Consider the following 16,853-nt stretch of genomic DNA (forward strand, 5'->3'; position numbering starts at 1 on the left):
ATCGTATCGTAACCAAAATCGTAACGATAAATCGAATGGTAAAATTGGGTGTTTTCCAATAAGAGCATATTTTTGAAAAACTAGTATTGTATGGGACCTGTAGGCTGTAGGTATCTGTGAGCTGTTGAAATTTTATAATTAATTATTTTTGTTTTAAAAACAACAACGGTCAACAACCATGGTCACAAAATATTTTTTCTATATATTTTTCTTTGTCACGTCTTTTGCATGACTCATGACCTGGCCTGGGTATCCGCCAGCTAAGCCCCTAAATAATTAATTTAGTATAATTTCTCTATGGTGCCTCTAAAATCTAGGTAGTAGCCACTAGCCAGTAGGTACTACAATATCCGATATCGTATATTCAAATCTTAAAAATAAATATTTTTAACATCAGTAACCCAACAAACCCATAGACAAGAGATATTGTTGCCAGATTCCAGAACACAAATTGTCAATTGAGAAATTTGTTTTCTTTTCGTACGTACAGCTGTCAAAAAAGGTACGGAATTGTGCAAGAGAAAAAGAAATCGAAAGAAATCTTGAAGTTTTGTGAAATAAAATGATGATTGACCTGTGATTTAGAAAGTTTAGTGATAGTTTCTTATAATCTCATTTATATTTCAGCTGAAAATGGTACAGCGACTTACATTTAGGCGTAGGTTGTCCTACAACACCAAGTCCAACCAAAGGAGAATGTAAGTTTCTTTTTATTTATTTATCAGCTATTTCCCCAGAAGATGTCTTAATTTAAACGCTATATAATATCAATTACAATCTTTCTTAGTCTGCATTTAGTTATTACTACCGAGCACTTACTAAAACATAACCTATAAAATCTGTCGGCTCTTCCCAGTGTGTCGTTGGACTTTTAGCAATACGCTGATACTCATAATAGGCATATTTATATACAGTTTTGACTTAACTTAGACCCACGTAATGATTGGACGTTTATATCTGTGCTCTCAGCCACAACAGTAACATTATTGACAAAACTCACTTTACAAGTACTAATTTGTAATGTATGAATAGCATAATATAATGGTTTAATCTATTTAAATACTATTGTTTCTGTATATTATACCACAGTAGTTTGAGTTTTATTTCAATCTTCAGTTTAGCTAAGCTGTACCATATTTAATTTGGTTTATTTATGCTATAGATTATTAACATTGTAAAGCTTTTTACAAGTGGGAGAGCCATGCTTCGGCACGAATGGGCCGGCTCGACCGGAGAAATACCACGTTCTCACAGAAAACTGGCATGAAACAGCGCTTGTGCTGTGTTTCGCCGAGTGAGTGAGTTTACCGGAGGCCCAATCCCCTACCCTATTCCCTTCCCTACCCTCCCCTATTCCCTTCCCTACCCTCCCCTATTCCCTTCCCATTCCTAACCTCCCCTATTACCCTATTCCCTGTTAAAAGGCCGGCAACGCACTTGCAGCTCTTCTGATGCTGCAAGTGTCCATGGGCGACGGAAGTTGCTTTCCATCAGGTGACGCATTTGTTCGTTTGCCCCCTTATTTCATAAAAAAAAAGCTAAATATTCGTGTTATAAGTTATTTATGTACAACATAGTTGTGTAATGGCATTTTAGTCAATAATGAAGTATTAAACTACTTTATTTTTTGTGATAATTACACTAACACAGACTGTTTTTATTACATATTATTATTGAGTGTCTTACTTTTCATTTCAGAGTAAGGACTCCTGGTGGTCGCTTGGTATACCAATATGTAAAAAAGCCCAAGAAGATCCCGAGATGTGGTCAGTGCAAAAGCAAGCTCAGAGGTATCCAACCTGCCCGCCCAGCTGAACGCTCCAGGCTGTGCTACCGTAAAAAGACAGTCAAGCGCGTTTACGGGGGTGTCCTCTGCCACAAATGTGTTAAGCAGCGCATTGTACGCGCCTTCCTTATTGAGGAACAGAAGATTGTCAAAGTGCTTAAAGCGCAACAGGCCTCCTCTGGAAAATCAGGAAAGAAAGCCACTAAATGAATTAGGGTTAAATAAAAACTAAAAAAAAACCATTGCCTTGTTTCTCTTATACACATTTTATATTTTAGTAAAGATTATTCATTATTATAATCTGTTTATTACATACCTACGACAAATACGATTTTCAGAAGATAAACATTGTTATTATTGGTAGGTACTTTGTTCAGAGTTCGGACAAAATATTAGTTTTACAACGCCACCTGTTGGTGAATGTGTGGAAGTATTTTGGATAAATTCCGTATTTTTATCATTTTTTTATTACTTCCCCATACGAAAAATTGAGTAAGAAATATTGCAAATTTTCTGTATGTTGTAATGAATAATTGAATAGTTTTTAGGTTTGAAATCTTCTTTTTCTTGGATGATTATTACGTATCCCTTTAACGTTATCAGAATTTTAAAAAACTAAAGTCAATGTTTGACCGATAGACAGCTGTCAAAGTGCAAACGTCATTTGAACATCGCAATTTTATTGCTTTGTGTTGCAGAAATAACTCAAATCTTGTGTAATATTAATATAGCGTAGGAATTAGTACTACATTATCAAATTATATTATTTATTATATTAAAAAAACAATCTGTGATATATTTTTATACAAACATGTCGAATCCTTGGAAGAAAGTTTCAGCACCAGTGGACACACTCAACCTCTCGGACATAATGTCGGAGGAATACGCCAAAGGGCTGCAGGTGAAGGAGGATACGAAGTTCGCAGAACAAATATCGGACATTATAACAGATCACCAGGCCATCACGCAGTCTAAAATAGATGACATATCGCCTCTAGTCCTTAGGCAAATCGAAGAATCTAACGTCAAAGACAGCTGCGATTCGGACGCGATCATTGCGAAAGTGCTGCAAAATCAGTTCGACAAGGAGCACGATAACGAAATAAAACGCGTGGAGAAGAAGCGCAATGGAGATGCTAAAGTTTCTGTATCGTACGATAACTACCGCTATGTCCCTGAGCATCTCATCTACGACTCGGAATCTGATGACGATGAACTAGAATTCGCGCACAAGAAAGACTGGGATCGGTTCGAAACAAACGAGAAAGAATTTGCGAGTCTTCCCAAACGGGGATTCGTCATGAAGGATGGCGAGATGGTTACTAAGCACGACAGCGTTATAAACGGCCGGAGAAACGCCTGCAAAGTGATGGCATTTCCTCCCGACGTGTGCACGGGTGACGGTGCCGGGTTCGACATGAAACTGCCCAACTCTGTGTTCAATCAGCTGAAAGAGCACTCTAGACACAATCAAGCTAGAAAAAACAAAATGTTGGATCGTAAGGAGAGCCAAGCCACTGCCGAAATGGGTCTGGACGAGGCCACCAGACTCATACTGTTCAAACTCGTCAACAATGGTATCCTAGAGAGTATAAATGGAATAATTTCTACTGGCAAGGAGTCTGTAGTTATTCACGCTAGTGCCGATCAATCCTATCCCGATTTGGTGCTTCCCAAGGAATGTGCAATCAAGGTGTTTAAAACTACTCTGAATGAGTTTAAAACCAGAGACAAGTATATCGAAGCTGACTATAGATTTAAGGATAGGTTCTCGAAGCAGAACCCAAGAAAGATTGTCCACATGTGGGCAGAGAAGGAGATGCATAACATGGTGAGAATCAAGAAGGTCGGAATTAACTGCCCTGAAATGATCTGCTTGAAGAAGCATGTTCTACTTATGTCCTTCATCGGAAAGGACAACAAGCCAGCTCCGAAGCTGAGAGATGTTATAATGAAGCCAGAGAAATGGCAGAGCGTTTACAAGGAAGTTATAGATATTATGCATAAGTTGTACAATGTAGGCCATCTGGTGCACGCTGACTTATCAGAGTATAATATACTCTGGTGGGAGGACAAGTGCTGGTTGATTGATGTCTCCCAGTCGGTGCAGCCTGATCATCCTCATGGCTTAGAATTTCTGCTGCGAGATTGCCATAACATAATCAATGTAAGTATTATTGTTTTGCTATATAAAATAATGAGTTTGTGACATTGCATAATATTGCTGACTTTATTATTGCAAAACATGCATTGTGTGTCATTGACCCACAATGTTATGCAATAGTTTGACAATATTAAATAGTTTAGTTTCTAATATAATTTTACTTTTTATATTTCAGTTCTTCGAGAAAAAAAACATCCCAGATATGATAACAGCTGAGGAGTTGTTCAAGTCCGTCACTGGTTTTGAAGAGGTTGATGTCAATTTACTCGAAGGTGTGCATACAACATTCAATGCCCTGTCATCACGTTTTGAGATTGCTCCGGATGACAACAGAAATATCAGCTACCCATTTGAGTATTGCTGGCAGAAATCTAATGAGATCCAACTGCAACAAGTCAAAACTGAGGATGATGAAGATGAGTTTGAAGAAATGTGGGAGCTCTCCCAACTGAGCAAGGTCGACGATGCCGCTGACTTTGGCAATGAAGTACCCAATAATGTGGTTGTGGACAAAACTGTTAACTTTGCCAATACTATTGACATAACCTTGCCCACCACTAACAATGATATAAGTAGTAAGGACATAAGAAAAAAGTCTTAACTTTGAATCACTTTATTAGCCAGAATATTAAGAAGTAAATATATTCTTTATGAATATTTACAAAATGTTTGATTCAAAATCAACAAATCAAGAACAAAAAAATATGGGATAGATAACAGGAATCTTTTTATATTAAAATATAAAGAGACATTTTTTTGTTTTATTGCAAAACCTTAATCCAAACAGGATAGTATTATTTTTTTAAATATCTTTATTTAAAAAAATAATACTTTAAGGGCTTTTGCCATACATGGCTGCCAGCCCAGGGCAGGATAGTAATTTAATAAAATCTTACTTTAGAGTTTAGACTCACTTATGTACTTACTTATGTGAACATCTAATGTACCATTTTTAATGCAAATAAATGATTGATTGATTGATTGATTGACTTATTAATAAATATTTTCAACTTAAAAACAATAAATAGCAAACTAGGATTGTTACTTGTGAAAAAAACTCTTTATTTAGCAGTAGGACATGGTCCAAAAATAATTAGGTAAGGTTTTATCATAATATAATTTCCTCAAAGAACAATGCACATTAAAGGAGTGAGTCCATTGAGACAGGCCGTGCCGGGGCTCAGCGTGCCGGGCCTCATCGCAAAAATCCACCTCCAAATAATCATTACAATATAGTTAACATGAATTATATTCTTTAGTGTAATTTTAGGCTACTAAAATTATTCTTTGCTCTGTATCAATGCTTCCATCAGATGAATCTGTTGTGTTGTCAAGTGTTGTTTCGTGTCTACAAAAATGTTCACTAAAGATTGCTTATCTGAGATCCCACAGGAAATGATAATGGACTGTAGCTTGAGTTTTAGATCTGGGTTGAATGGTAAACCTGAAAAGTAAATAAATATGTTACTATCCTAACCACTGATCTCTATATAGATTGTCGAAGTATTTCCCTGAGAATTTTATCCTATTAAAATATTAATAAAAGAATATAAAATGCTTACTTATTAAAAATATTGAATAGCTATATGTTTTAAATTTATTCCATTTTTTAATTACAGTAACTCTTAAATGTTAATTTTTAATTCATGTCAATCTTCAGCCAAATAAATGAAATTAGTTTTATATGAAAGTAACAGTTCCGTCATTACTGGAGTACTTAAAACTTACTATCATTGTCCTCATCATTCAGTATATCATCATACAGCTTCCTCAGAGACTCGGGTTTTCCATCCTCTTCAGGTTCCACAATCAGCCCCAGCAAAACTCTCGTCACTTGCAATCTGAAAAAATGTAATGAATGCAATAAAAGATACACACTGTATAAATTTATTAAAAAAAAACAACAGTGTATAATGTTATAGTTATATAATGTTTTGTCCTTTTTTTATATGTTTCAGAAGTAGCTGGTCAGACAAAGATATCTTGCCTATACCATTGTTGGATAAAAAAAATATATAATCAGAAAGGTGCAAAAGAAACAAGATGCCTTGCTCCCTACAAAGTTGAGCTTACAAATTATAATACTTTTTGTGAAGAAAAAATTTAACTTACTCTGATAAAATTCCTTCTGGTATGTGAAAATCACCATCATGTATGCTGTTTGTTGTCTCTAATGCTGCATCATATTTATCTGAATACAACACAGTGAAACTAGGTTAGACAATATAAATGGATATAGAGATAGGGCACACTACTTTTCTTGAGTTACTAAACATTATAACTATTTGAAATTATAATATTTTTGAATGAAATACTCACCACAGTCAATTTGTATATTCATCAAATCTCTCAAACACATTAGTCTCGTAGTCTTGTCAGTAATATTATTCAAAGCTTGTTCATAATATACAATTGCTTCTTGTCTGTGATTCAAATCAACCAAATTGTTGGCCAGCTCTAGAAGAACTGATGCTCTTAATGGTGACTTCTCTGGGTATTTGTTTAGTGTTTTCATATAACAGCAGATAGCAGCCTGTAAAAGTAGTTTATCCATATTAAATTTAGTTTTTTGCGGCCCAAGTAACTTTGCCTCTAGGTAGAAAACTATACACAAACTCAATTTTATTTTAGTTTCACATTCTACATGAGAAATTGAGTAAAGTTGCCTATGTTAGTTCAAGTTTGCTGTAAGTCAAAAATAGAAATATGAAAATGTTTTACATGAATAAAAATAACACCATACCTCCAAATTCTCTCTATCGGGACTGTCAAACTTCAATGCAAACAGTTTCTTTTCAGCTTTTATAAACTGTCTAGCAGCAGATAGGTAATGTTCTGCTTCACTGAGTTCATTCCCAGCGGATGCCTCACATTTTGCTGCCCCTATGTAGATCTGCCCTGCAAATGCTGGCTGCTCGGAGTGTTCGCATTCGATAGCGAGGGCGACAAACTCGTTCGTAGCCTCAGAAACATTCGGCTTACGCAAGAAGCGCCTAAAAATTCAAGTTATTGGCACGGACATTAAGTTTTATGAAGTTTGTAAGTGTAGCAAGATATAACGTTTCGCATACCTACTTTTTCAGTTTTGTATTTACACTTTCATATTTAGCTATAAAACTTTCGTTTAAATCTGTTGCCATTATTTATCTGGGATAAATAGGATTTTTAATATTGATTTTGAAATGGGATAAGTACTTCAAGGAAACTTGAGTCATAAGTTCTCGATCATATTTATTTAGGATGGGAGATTAATGAGTGTCTAAAATTTTATATGAAAGTACTTTTCTTTTCTCTTGGTAAGTACGGTACTTAACTTTTTCAATTTTTCGAAATTTTTAAACACAGATTACTAGTATATTGTTTTTAATTAAATAAACACATTTTGTAAACAAATGAAACGTCAGCCACGATCCATAGATTAGTATGTAGTGATTTTTTTCTTCTTCTTCTCCTTTTTCTCTTCTTCCCTAAAATATACCCAAGAATTAAAAAAATATAACTGACTTTGACATTGTCATAATAAATTATCTTGACGTGTCCTAAAATATGAAATCCAAATCAAATTTTTCGTGTAAAATGGTTTTATTTATGATATTTAATTACATTTAAAGTGAAGTTATTAATTCTGGATTAGTAGTAATCATCCTGGAAATATGGATTTCCTCAAAAGTGGTTTAAAAACTGTGTTAGGGGCACCCGAACCTGGTCAACAGCCGTCGGTGGCTGAAACGGTAACATTTTATAGTTATTTCCTTGATCATTGACCAATTCCTGCCTAATCTATTTATAAATATTCTCGATGTATTAATTTCCACCAAATGGCCGGGTTATATTTGCAACATTCAGTACTTCTGGCACCTTTTATGATCAACATATTTTTTGCTATTTTTTCACAAATTTTGATATAATTAATAACGGAGACTTTAGTTATCATGTCTGAAGTGCGTAATCATGACTAAACTAAGTATATTAATGAAAAAACCTAAAAAAATTATTAAACCACCACCATCTTTCTAATGTTTTTTATTATCAATGTTCTTTTTCTAGGTGGAGAGGTTGATTGAACGTGTCACCAATTCGACGCTGCTAGAAGATCGCCGGGATGCTTGTAGAGCCTTAAAGGCTTTGTCACGTAAATACAGATTAGAAGTTGGTGCACATGGGTTGGATGCTTTGAAACAGGCAAGAATTCTTTTTTGTCCCTTTACTTCATTTTTGTCCCTTTATAACAGAAAAAGACATAATAATTGTATATTTAAAAAATCCATGAATCTACTAACTATCCCATCAAGCCCCATAAGCTCACCAGTGAGTGAGACACAATAGAATAACAATAGATTTCCAAGAGTCTACGATCGAAGGATTAAGCCATCAGTCCCTAAGCGGCAGCCGGCTACTGCATAACAATTAAAAATCTATTGTGTCTGCAATACAGGTGTTAAATTGTATTTTCAATTTGTTCTTAATTAATATTCAAATAAGTGAATTAATATCAAAACTAAAATTAATTTCCAGGTGCTAGAATTGGATAGAGCAGACAATGAAACTGTGAACTATGCCCTGGACACCGTCAACAATATTGTGTGTCCATCACAATTTGAAGACGAAGAGAACAAACCGAACATACCACCTAACATCGGTGAACAATTCACAGAGATGTTCATCAAAGACCCTCACAACATACAGCTAGTGCTTGATCTACTAGACGAGTATGACTTTAGAGTAAGACTATCTGCTGTGCAACTCCTAATTTCCCTTCTCACAAATAGGACAAAAGATATTCAAGAGATCATTCTTGACAAACCAATGGGTGTCTCAAAGATGATGGACCTCCTAGGAGACACGAGAGAAGTGATACGTAATGAAGCACTGTTATTGCTAGTCAAATTGACAAAAGGTAATGCCAACATACAAAAAATTGTAGCTTTTGAGAATGCATTTGACAGGCTCTTCGAGATTGTATCCAGTGAAGGCTACTCTGACGGTGGCATAATAGTGGAAGACTGTTTGCTACTTATGTTGAATCTTTTAAGAAACAACAGCAGCAACATAACTTTCTTCAAGGAGGGTAGTTTTATACAGAAGATGGTGCCAATGTTTAATATCCCTGAGGAAACAGAGGAGCTTGGTTGGTCACCACAAAAAGTATCAAATGTTCATTGTATGCTTCAACTGGTACGGACTTTGGTATCACCGACTCTGTCTATACAAATTATATCGGGATGCCAAAAGATTATGAAGAATGCTGGCTTGCTAGAATCCTTGTGTAATATATTGATGGCCAGTGGAGTGCCAGCTGATATATTGACAGAGACAATAAATACTGTGGGTGAAGTAGTGAGAGGTGATGTGAACAATCAAGACTTTCTGGGGAATGTGATTGCGCCTTCGTATCCGCCGCGACCAGCAATTATTGTTCTATTGATGTCTATGGTCAATGAAAAACAGCCTTTCCCTCTAAGGTTAGCATTGATTTGAATATTTTTTCTGAAAAAAATTTCTTTTCTTACTTGTGTTGTCTCTAGCAACCATCTTATATTTTCATTTTACATTACAGGTGTGCAGTGTTATACTGTTTCCAATGCTATCTCTACCACAACGAAATGGCACAAGCCAGCTTGGTTCAAACACTCCTGCCATCATCAACTGACGTGTCTAGCCTGACCAGTGGTCAGATTCTCTGTGGTGGGTTATTCTCATCCGACGTGCTATCCAACTGGTTCTCAGCAGTCGCTCTGATGCACGCATTGATAGATAACCCTGCGCAGAAAGAGCAGCTGTTGAGAGTGTTGCTAGCCACCAATGTCGGTAGCACTCCAGTGTCTCTTCTACATCAATGCACTCTGTTGTTACAACAGACTACAAAACTCCAGGCGAAGGTATGTCACTTTAAACACTGATGAATAATAATTAATAAAGTTAAATTATAAAAGTAATGTTAAAGGGTGCAATTAAACCTCCCTGCTAAATTTTTTCCAGAGCTTGGGTGTCATTTGGAGAGTCACGTCACGCGCGGCCGTCGCATCGTGTCTATTAATTGTAGTGTTTTTTAGAATAACTTTTGGAAGCTATTTCTCAACATTTTAGTACTAAGTGATTATAAAAGAAAAAATACGTATTTTTATTTTTAACACGGATCAATATATCAAAATTTGGCAGGCAGGTTTAATTGCACCCTGTATACTGTATAGTAATGTCGCTGGGGAAAGGTAAATTTTTTCAAGATAAAAACTATCCTATCCTTTAAGTTTTTTTGATAAAAATCGGTTCTGCAGTTTAGGCTTGAAGAGCTAGATAGACACCATGGTATTAATAATAATACTAGAAGCTCCGCGCGGCTTTGCCCGCGTAATAAGAAGTTACGCATGAAACATAAATTTTCCCGCAAAATTTATTGTGACCTTGTAGTGTGCTCTATGTTTGTTCCAAATTACATAAAAAAAACAGAAAAACAGTTCGTGAAGTTGGCGCGGCACAAACAAAATCTTTAGCTTTTTAATATTAAATATATATATTTTTTTACTTTTCAGGTAGGTCTGTTGATGCTGCTGTCTGCCTGGCTGAGCCACTGCCCGGCGGCGGTGAGCGCGTTCCTGGCGGCGCCGGGCGGCGTCGGCTACCTCGTGCACCAGACGTGCTCTAATGAGCATGATGACACTGAGTTCCTGTTGCAGGGTGAGTGAGAGAAGCCTTCAGAGGCATCCGCTGGCAGGGTCGCGGTTGTGTATTCCGCGTATCCCGTGGCTCTGCCTTAAGCGGAAGAGCACGAACACCGTTGGGGTTTTAGTGGGTATGCCCGGGCGCGGCCCTCCGCCCCCAGGGAGTCCCGCATACCCCGGTAGCCCTCCCCAGACTGTCGGGGATGCGTAAACGCATTTCCCTAACGAAAAAAAAGGTGAGTGAGAGAGAAAGAAAGAGAGAGAGAGAGTTGAGTGGATGTGTCACAACTCACAAGAATGAATGTATAGTCTGTCAAGAAAGTGAAGAAATTAAAAAGTGGCAACATTGTAGTGTCATCCCTTTTTTCTTAGATTGATTTGAAAGGGATGAACACAACGATGGTGCCACTTTTTAATTTCTTCACTTTTTTGACAGACTATGCATTCATTCTTGTGAGTTGTGACACATCCACCCAACTCTCTCTCTCTCTTTCTTTCTCTCTCACTCACCTTTTTTTTTTCGTTAGGGAAATGCGTTTACGCATCCTATATATACTATAGGTAAAATTAAGCAATTTTTTGATGAATTTTTTAATGTGCCCTTTGTAACGCACTAATGTTTTGTGACATCACAAGTCGAATTGTAAGAAAGACATGGGCAACATATATTATAAATTACTTTGTTACCTTCCTTATATGCTTTTTATTCTGTTATATAAAAAGTAAAATTTGTAAGTCATTGCGTAAGTCAGTGCAATACACCACATCCTCTTTAATAACAATTTACACGTTTTATTACAGGCATGTGTGCGTTCGTGCTCGCCCTCTGCGTACAGTTCAACGACGACAGCGGCAGCCAATCCCGAGCCGCGGTTCGCGCTCTGTGCACGCGCGGTGACGTGTGCGCCCGCCTCGCTGACCTATCACGTCACGAGCTGTACGCACGCGCCGCTAAAAGCCCCGCCCCCCGCGCCTCCGCCCCCTCACAGTTACTGCTGGATTACGAGTTCTGCCGCCTCTGCAAGATGCTTGAGAGTGAGTATTGACACAAGAGACTTTAACCTTCTATTTATTGTAATGCTCATGCCCACATGACCCTCGCGAGATATTTGTGAGAATCTAGTGAGATTCTCATTTCTCATATTCTCCCAAAATTGAAATGTAATCGGATTTGTCAGATTAAGATAGGGGATATTTAGTATACCCCAAAGAAGCTTCCATATAAAGCCATGACGATTAAAAGGTTAGGTGAGCCTGTAGGGACATTTTAAAATATAAAAAAATAAAACTTCATATTTTCCTAACTAAGCTTCGTAGATATTTTATTTTGCACTAAACTAAATGATATAGTCCTTGTTGTCTGAAATATATTTATACTTTACCTAAATAAGCAATTTTCTGCATATATATTTTCTTTTTCAAAACTTAAAAATGGCTGCAGTTTCCGAACCCCCGAGTGACTACACAAATAGCACACTCCCCTCCCCTACTATAAAATAATGAATAGTTGAAGTTAGTAGCGCTGAGAAAAGTTGTTGCTTTGTAATTATTGTAGTTGATGTGTAACGCGACCGTTGCGAATCAATTTCGAATCTATAGAAAATTCATAACGCGTATTATTTATAAAAAGTATAAAATTGAAACCGAACAGTTGAATTGTTTTTTTTTTTATTTGTGCTCACGTATGTCATTCGAAAGAATTAAAGTGGTGTTTTGGTTCATTTTGTTAACTCTTTCTTAATAATTTACTAGCTATTTGACCGAGCTTTGCTCGGTATTAGATAAAACACGAATAAAATGACATTTTCTAAAAATGATTCATAGCTAGATCGATTTATCGCCCCCGAAACCCCCTATATACTAAATTTCATGAAAATCGTTGGAGCCGATTCCGAGATTCCAATTATATATATACAAGAATTGCTTGTTTAAAGATATAAGATATAAAAGAGAAGTCATGATATTAAAATATAAAATGATAAACAATGCTCTAACTAGCATTTTTTTTATATCTAGGTGGTCTCATTCAAAGTCTAACGGCGGTGGAGAACGGTTCAGCGCCAGAGGGCGAGGGAGTAGAGCTGGAGCGGTACAAGAGCCTCATCCGACAGCAGGACGCGCGCCTGCACGAGCTGCTGCAGCAGATGGACAGCCTCGTGCACCACAACACCGCGCTGCAGGTGGGTGACGGTGGTGGTAGTTGTCCAACTGGAGCGGCACGAGAGCCTCATCCGACAGCAGGCGCCTGAACGATACAAGATGCGGTGATAGGTAGTTCGTGGTGACCCCAGCGGCCGGTGATGGTAGGTAGTGAAGAATACGCTGGTTAAAACGAGGCTATAGACGTGGAGCATTTGGATCGAAAATGATGCTTTATGTTTTAAAGAAGGTGCTAAATGATTCTTTGTGACAAAAATCAAAATTAAGGCTGTCATCTTGCAAAGTGCAGTACACTAGTTCAAGGTAGTACAATCGTCAATCCTACAAGGGCGTTCTTGTAATAACAATTATTATCTATACTAATATTATAAATGCGAAAGTATCTCTGTCTGTCTGTCTGTCTGTCTGTCTCGCTTTCACGCCAAAACTACTTTATACGTGGGAGAGCCATGCTTCGGCACGAATGGGCCGGCTCGACCGGAGAAATACCACGTTCTCACAGAAAACCGGCGTGAAACAGCGCTTGCGCTGTGTTTCGCCGAGTGAGTGAGTTTACCGGAGGCCCAATCCCCTACCCTATTCCCTTCCCTACCCTCCCCTATTCCCTTCCCTTCCCATCCCTACCCTCCCCTATTACCCTATTCCCTCTTAAAAGACCGGCAACGCACCTGCAGCTCTTCTGAAGCTGCGAGTGTCCATGGGCGACGGAAGTTGCTTTCCATCAGGCCGGTGACCCGTTTGCTCGTTTGCCCCCGTTTTTTTATTTCATTAAAAAAAAAAAAAACTACCGAACCGATTGTAATGAAATTTTGTATACAGATAGTCTAAAGCCTGAGAAAGGACATAGGCTACTTTTTTACTGGAAAAAAGGGTTGTAAGGGGGTGAAAATACGAAAATTTTAGTTCCAAAAATTCATACTAGATGGCGCCGTGCGTCTCTTACATCGCGCTAACGCTTGCCCAACATCTTTCTATAAGAGGTGGTATCATCATACATTTGAGTTCCGATTTTTTTCGATTGTTATTTCTTTTTTACGTTATTTAATAAGTCAATACTTTTACTTTATATTAAGTATACAGTGTGTAACAAAAATAAGTGATAATACTTAAGGGCGTGTACATGTTCCTTGTAGAGAGTTCACTGTGAAAGTAGCAGCGCTGAAAGACCAAATTTTTTTTTCACTTTTGTATGGGCAAGGGCCCGAGCGTCACGAGTTTTCCCATACAAAAGTGAAAAAAAATTTTGGTCTTTCAGCGCTGCTATTTTCACAGTGAACTCACTACAAGGAACACGTACACACCCTAAAGTATTATCACTTATTTTTGTTACACCCTGTATACAGTGACGTAACCTTAAACCTATCAATGATAAATAGTTTATGGGCAAGGTTGTGTAATTGGGGGGCTAAATAAGCTTTAAAACTTGGCATAAAATATAAGTTTAATTTTTAAAAATTAAATATTATGTGCACACTGCACATCTGTTTTGATTGAAGGGGTACCAGGGTTTTTTTTTTATAAAAGCTTTTGACACCAATTTTGTTGACATCGCGCGCTATAAACTGAAGTCCACGCGGACAAAGTCGCGGGCAACAGCTAGTAAAAAATAAATCAAGAAATACTACATGGAATTACATATTTCAATAGCCTACATTATCTAAATATTTCATACGTGGGAGAGCCATGCTTCGGCACGAATGGGCCGGCTTGACCGGAGAAATACCACGGGCTCACAGAAAACCGGCGTCAAACAGCGCTTGCGCTGTGTTTCGCCGAGTGAATGAGTTTACCGGAGGCCCAATCCCCTACCCTATTCTTCCCTACCCTCCCCTATTCCCTTCCCTTCCCATCCCTACCCTCCCCTATTATCCTATTCCCTCTTAAAAGGCCGGCAACGCACCGGCAGCTCTTCTGATGTGCGAGTGTCCATGGGCGACGGAAGTTGCTTTCCATCAGGTGACCCGTTTGCTCGTTTGCCCCCTTATTTCATAAAAAAAAATTGCATTCTCTTTAATTTCAGAGTTCACTCAACGACTCAATAGCGGCCAATTCTCTACTGAAGGATGAGAATACGCTACTAAAAGCACAAATGTCGGCAAACAGCCATCATTCCCAAGTGCCTAATGTGGCACAACCAGACCCGAGGTTGGGAGAGTACGAGCAGAAAATACAACAGCTGACGGCCGAAGTGACAAGACTAAATGGCGAGTTGACAGCTCTGAAGGAGAAGGAAAAGCAATCAGCGGAAGAGTTAGAAAAGATTAAAAAAGACCAAGACGACTTGTTGGAGTTGTTGGCTGATCAGGTGAGCTTCTTTATACTTACAGCATATATAACATTCATCAATGTAATGTCTACAATTTCGTGGCACCGAGATAAAAACTAACACATAATATCCTTTCCTGGGGATACAAAGTATTTCCAAATTGCATTAAATCAGTAACATGATCGCACATTAATTTATCAGCACGCGCGCGCCGGACGCGGCGCGCCGCATTTTATAATTCGTTGTATAAAATATTATTTATTCTGAATATTCTGAATTATATGAAACCTCGCAGTTCGCACATTCATCCGCACCGTACGCGCCGCATTTCGTGTACTATGTGTAATGTGGCGCGTTCGGCGCGTACGGTGCTGACAAAATATGTGCGATTAGCTTAAACGTATTATGCATAAGTTAAAGACAAGTTCAGACTTTTATAACTCTAGTATTGATGTTAATTTTGTAATTTGTATTACAGGACATGAAGCTGAATGAATACAAGATGCGTCTCGTATCGCTCGGACAGGCGGTCGAAGATGAATCAACGCACGACAAGTAGTCGTTATTTGTATGAAGCTAGAAAACGCTTTAAAGTAAAGCCTGACCAGGAAAATTAAAAGGACTTTATTAAAGAAACTGTAATGCTTCTTTGGATAAAATCTAGTAAACGTGACATGAAATTCTGATTTAGTTTTGTTTAATGTTTCTTCCATAAGAGTGGACATTGTTTCGTTAGTTTACTTGTCTGTGTCCGCTACATTCAAGTCATAATATGACACACAAAGACATTGTAACTTGAATAGTTATATGTTGGGTTAAGTAAGCAGATTTACATTATAATCCTTCTAGACTTCTAGAGCTACATGTCTGTGGAAGACTTTTTTTCGGGCCAGCTCTTCTGCTTCATGGCATGACAAAAGTTTTCAGCCAACTAATGCAATTACTTGGAAGTCAGGTGTCTGGATTGTTACCATTTACCAAGACTATTTTTTAAAAGTAGAAAGCTTAAGCTTCGCTTTGCAGACGAAGGGCCGGGGCGGGCCGGTCAATTTCGCCGTGTAAGCACAAAGGGAATCCTATATTACCAACGCACACGGCGGGCAAAAAGGCCGCGCGGCAGGTGCCCCGCGGGCTCTGGCGGCGCATGTCCGCGGCTGCCCGCCGTGGATCACACAAACCAGTTTACATGCAGTAACGCAGACGGCGTGTGCTTTGTGTACGCGGCGCGGGCAGCCGCAAACATCGACGGGCGTACGCAGCGAAATGGACCGGCCCGCACCGCCCCGTCGTCTGCAAAGCGCCTAAGATTACAAAACTTCATGTAAATTGTAATGCTTGAATATATTTTAGTAGCTTTTTAAAAATAAAAAGGAAGTTATTTTATTGAAAGTAAAAGTATGCACCCAGAATAATATATAATTTTCTTTAGTTTGTATAAAAACTATTTTTAGCAGAATTTTTATAATATAAATTAACAAGTAATGCTTCAAGAGTATTGATATAATTTAAATATAAGTAGCAGTCGTATAATTTGTTTTGTATATGTATGATAATATATAAGTGGTACATAAGGCATTCAAAGTAAATAACATTTATTGTAAATAATAATAATTTATTTGTAACTGACACAGTGCGTAAAAGTGAATAAGTATGATAATATAAGATGTTTTGAATTATTTGAAATCAATGGGTAGTTTTATTTCTCATTATTTGTCCCAATTTTTTAACTTATAAATGTGAATATTTAAATTAAGACCTGGTCAAAGTTATTTGTGACTTTTATTAAAATTAATTTAAAGCACTACACATCTTAATTTT

General features: G+C 37.7%; 4 protein-coding genes across 5 annotated transcripts; 3 read left to right on the forward strand and 1 right to left on the reverse strand.

Annotated features, from left to right (window-relative positions):
• Positions 1 to 436: 436 nt before the first annotated feature.
• LOC121735343 (60S ribosomal protein L34-like) lies at positions 437 to 2,040 on the forward strand. Its single transcript, XM_042126139.1, has 3 exons — positions 437 to 502; positions 628 to 698; positions 1,699 to 2,040. The coding sequence occupies exons 2-3, from the start codon at positions 634 to 636 to the stop codon at positions 1,994 to 1,996; spliced, it is 363 nt and encodes a 120-aa protein (XP_041982073.1). The 5' UTR covers positions 437 to 502; positions 628 to 633; the 3' UTR covers positions 1,997 to 2,040.
• A 408-nt stretch (positions 2,041 to 2,448) lies between these two features.
• Positions 2,449 to 4,928, forward strand: LOC121735337 (serine/threonine-protein kinase RIO3). Its single transcript, XM_042126126.1, has 2 exons — positions 2,449 to 3,953; positions 4,126 to 4,928. Exons 1-2 carry the CDS (start codon positions 2,598 to 2,600, stop codon positions 4,549 to 4,551), a joined length of 1,782 nt encoding a protein of 593 aa, XP_041982060.1. The 5' UTR covers positions 2,449 to 2,597; the 3' UTR covers positions 4,552 to 4,928.
• Positions 4,666 to 7,284, reverse strand: LOC121735342. 2 transcript variants are annotated; one of them, XM_042126138.1, is made up of 6 exons: positions 7,026 to 7,284; positions 6,694 to 6,943; positions 6,270 to 6,483; positions 6,063 to 6,141; positions 5,682 to 5,791; positions 4,666 to 5,394 (listed from the first exon to the last, which is right to left on the reverse strand). In XM_042126138.1, exons 1-6 carry the CDS (start codon positions 7,088 to 7,090, stop codon positions 5,231 to 5,233), a joined length of 882 nt encoding a protein of 293 aa, XP_041982072.1. In that variant the 5' UTR covers positions 7,091 to 7,284; the 3' UTR covers positions 4,666 to 5,230. The 2 variants fall into 2 exon arrangements, with proteins under 2 accessions (XP_041982072.1, XP_041982071.1); XM_042126137.1 differs by having other exon boundaries at positions 5,679 to 5,791.
• Positions 7,285 to 7,481: 197 nt separating this feature from the next.
• On the forward strand, positions 7,482 to 15,721 carry LOC121735172 (general vesicular transport factor p115). The gene is made up of 9 exons (XM_042125856.1): positions 7,482 to 7,681; positions 7,998 to 8,132; positions 8,466 to 9,412; positions 9,508 to 9,829; positions 10,481 to 10,625; positions 11,411 to 11,644; positions 12,626 to 12,789; positions 14,790 to 15,074; positions 15,514 to 15,721. Exons 1-9 carry the CDS (start codon positions 7,604 to 7,606, stop codon positions 15,592 to 15,594), a joined length of 2,391 nt encoding a protein of 796 aa, XP_041981790.1. The 5' UTR covers positions 7,482 to 7,603; the 3' UTR covers positions 15,595 to 15,721.
• The last annotated feature ends 1,132 nt before the right edge of the window (positions 15,722 to 16,853 follow it).

The sequence above is a fragment of the Aricia agestis genome, chromosome 17, assembly GCF_905147365.1.
Source record: "Aricia agestis chromosome 17, ilAriAges1.1, whole genome shotgun sequence".
In the NCBI taxonomy this organism is placed as follows: Eukaryota; Metazoa; Arthropoda; class Insecta; order Lepidoptera; family Lycaenidae; genus Aricia; species Aricia agestis.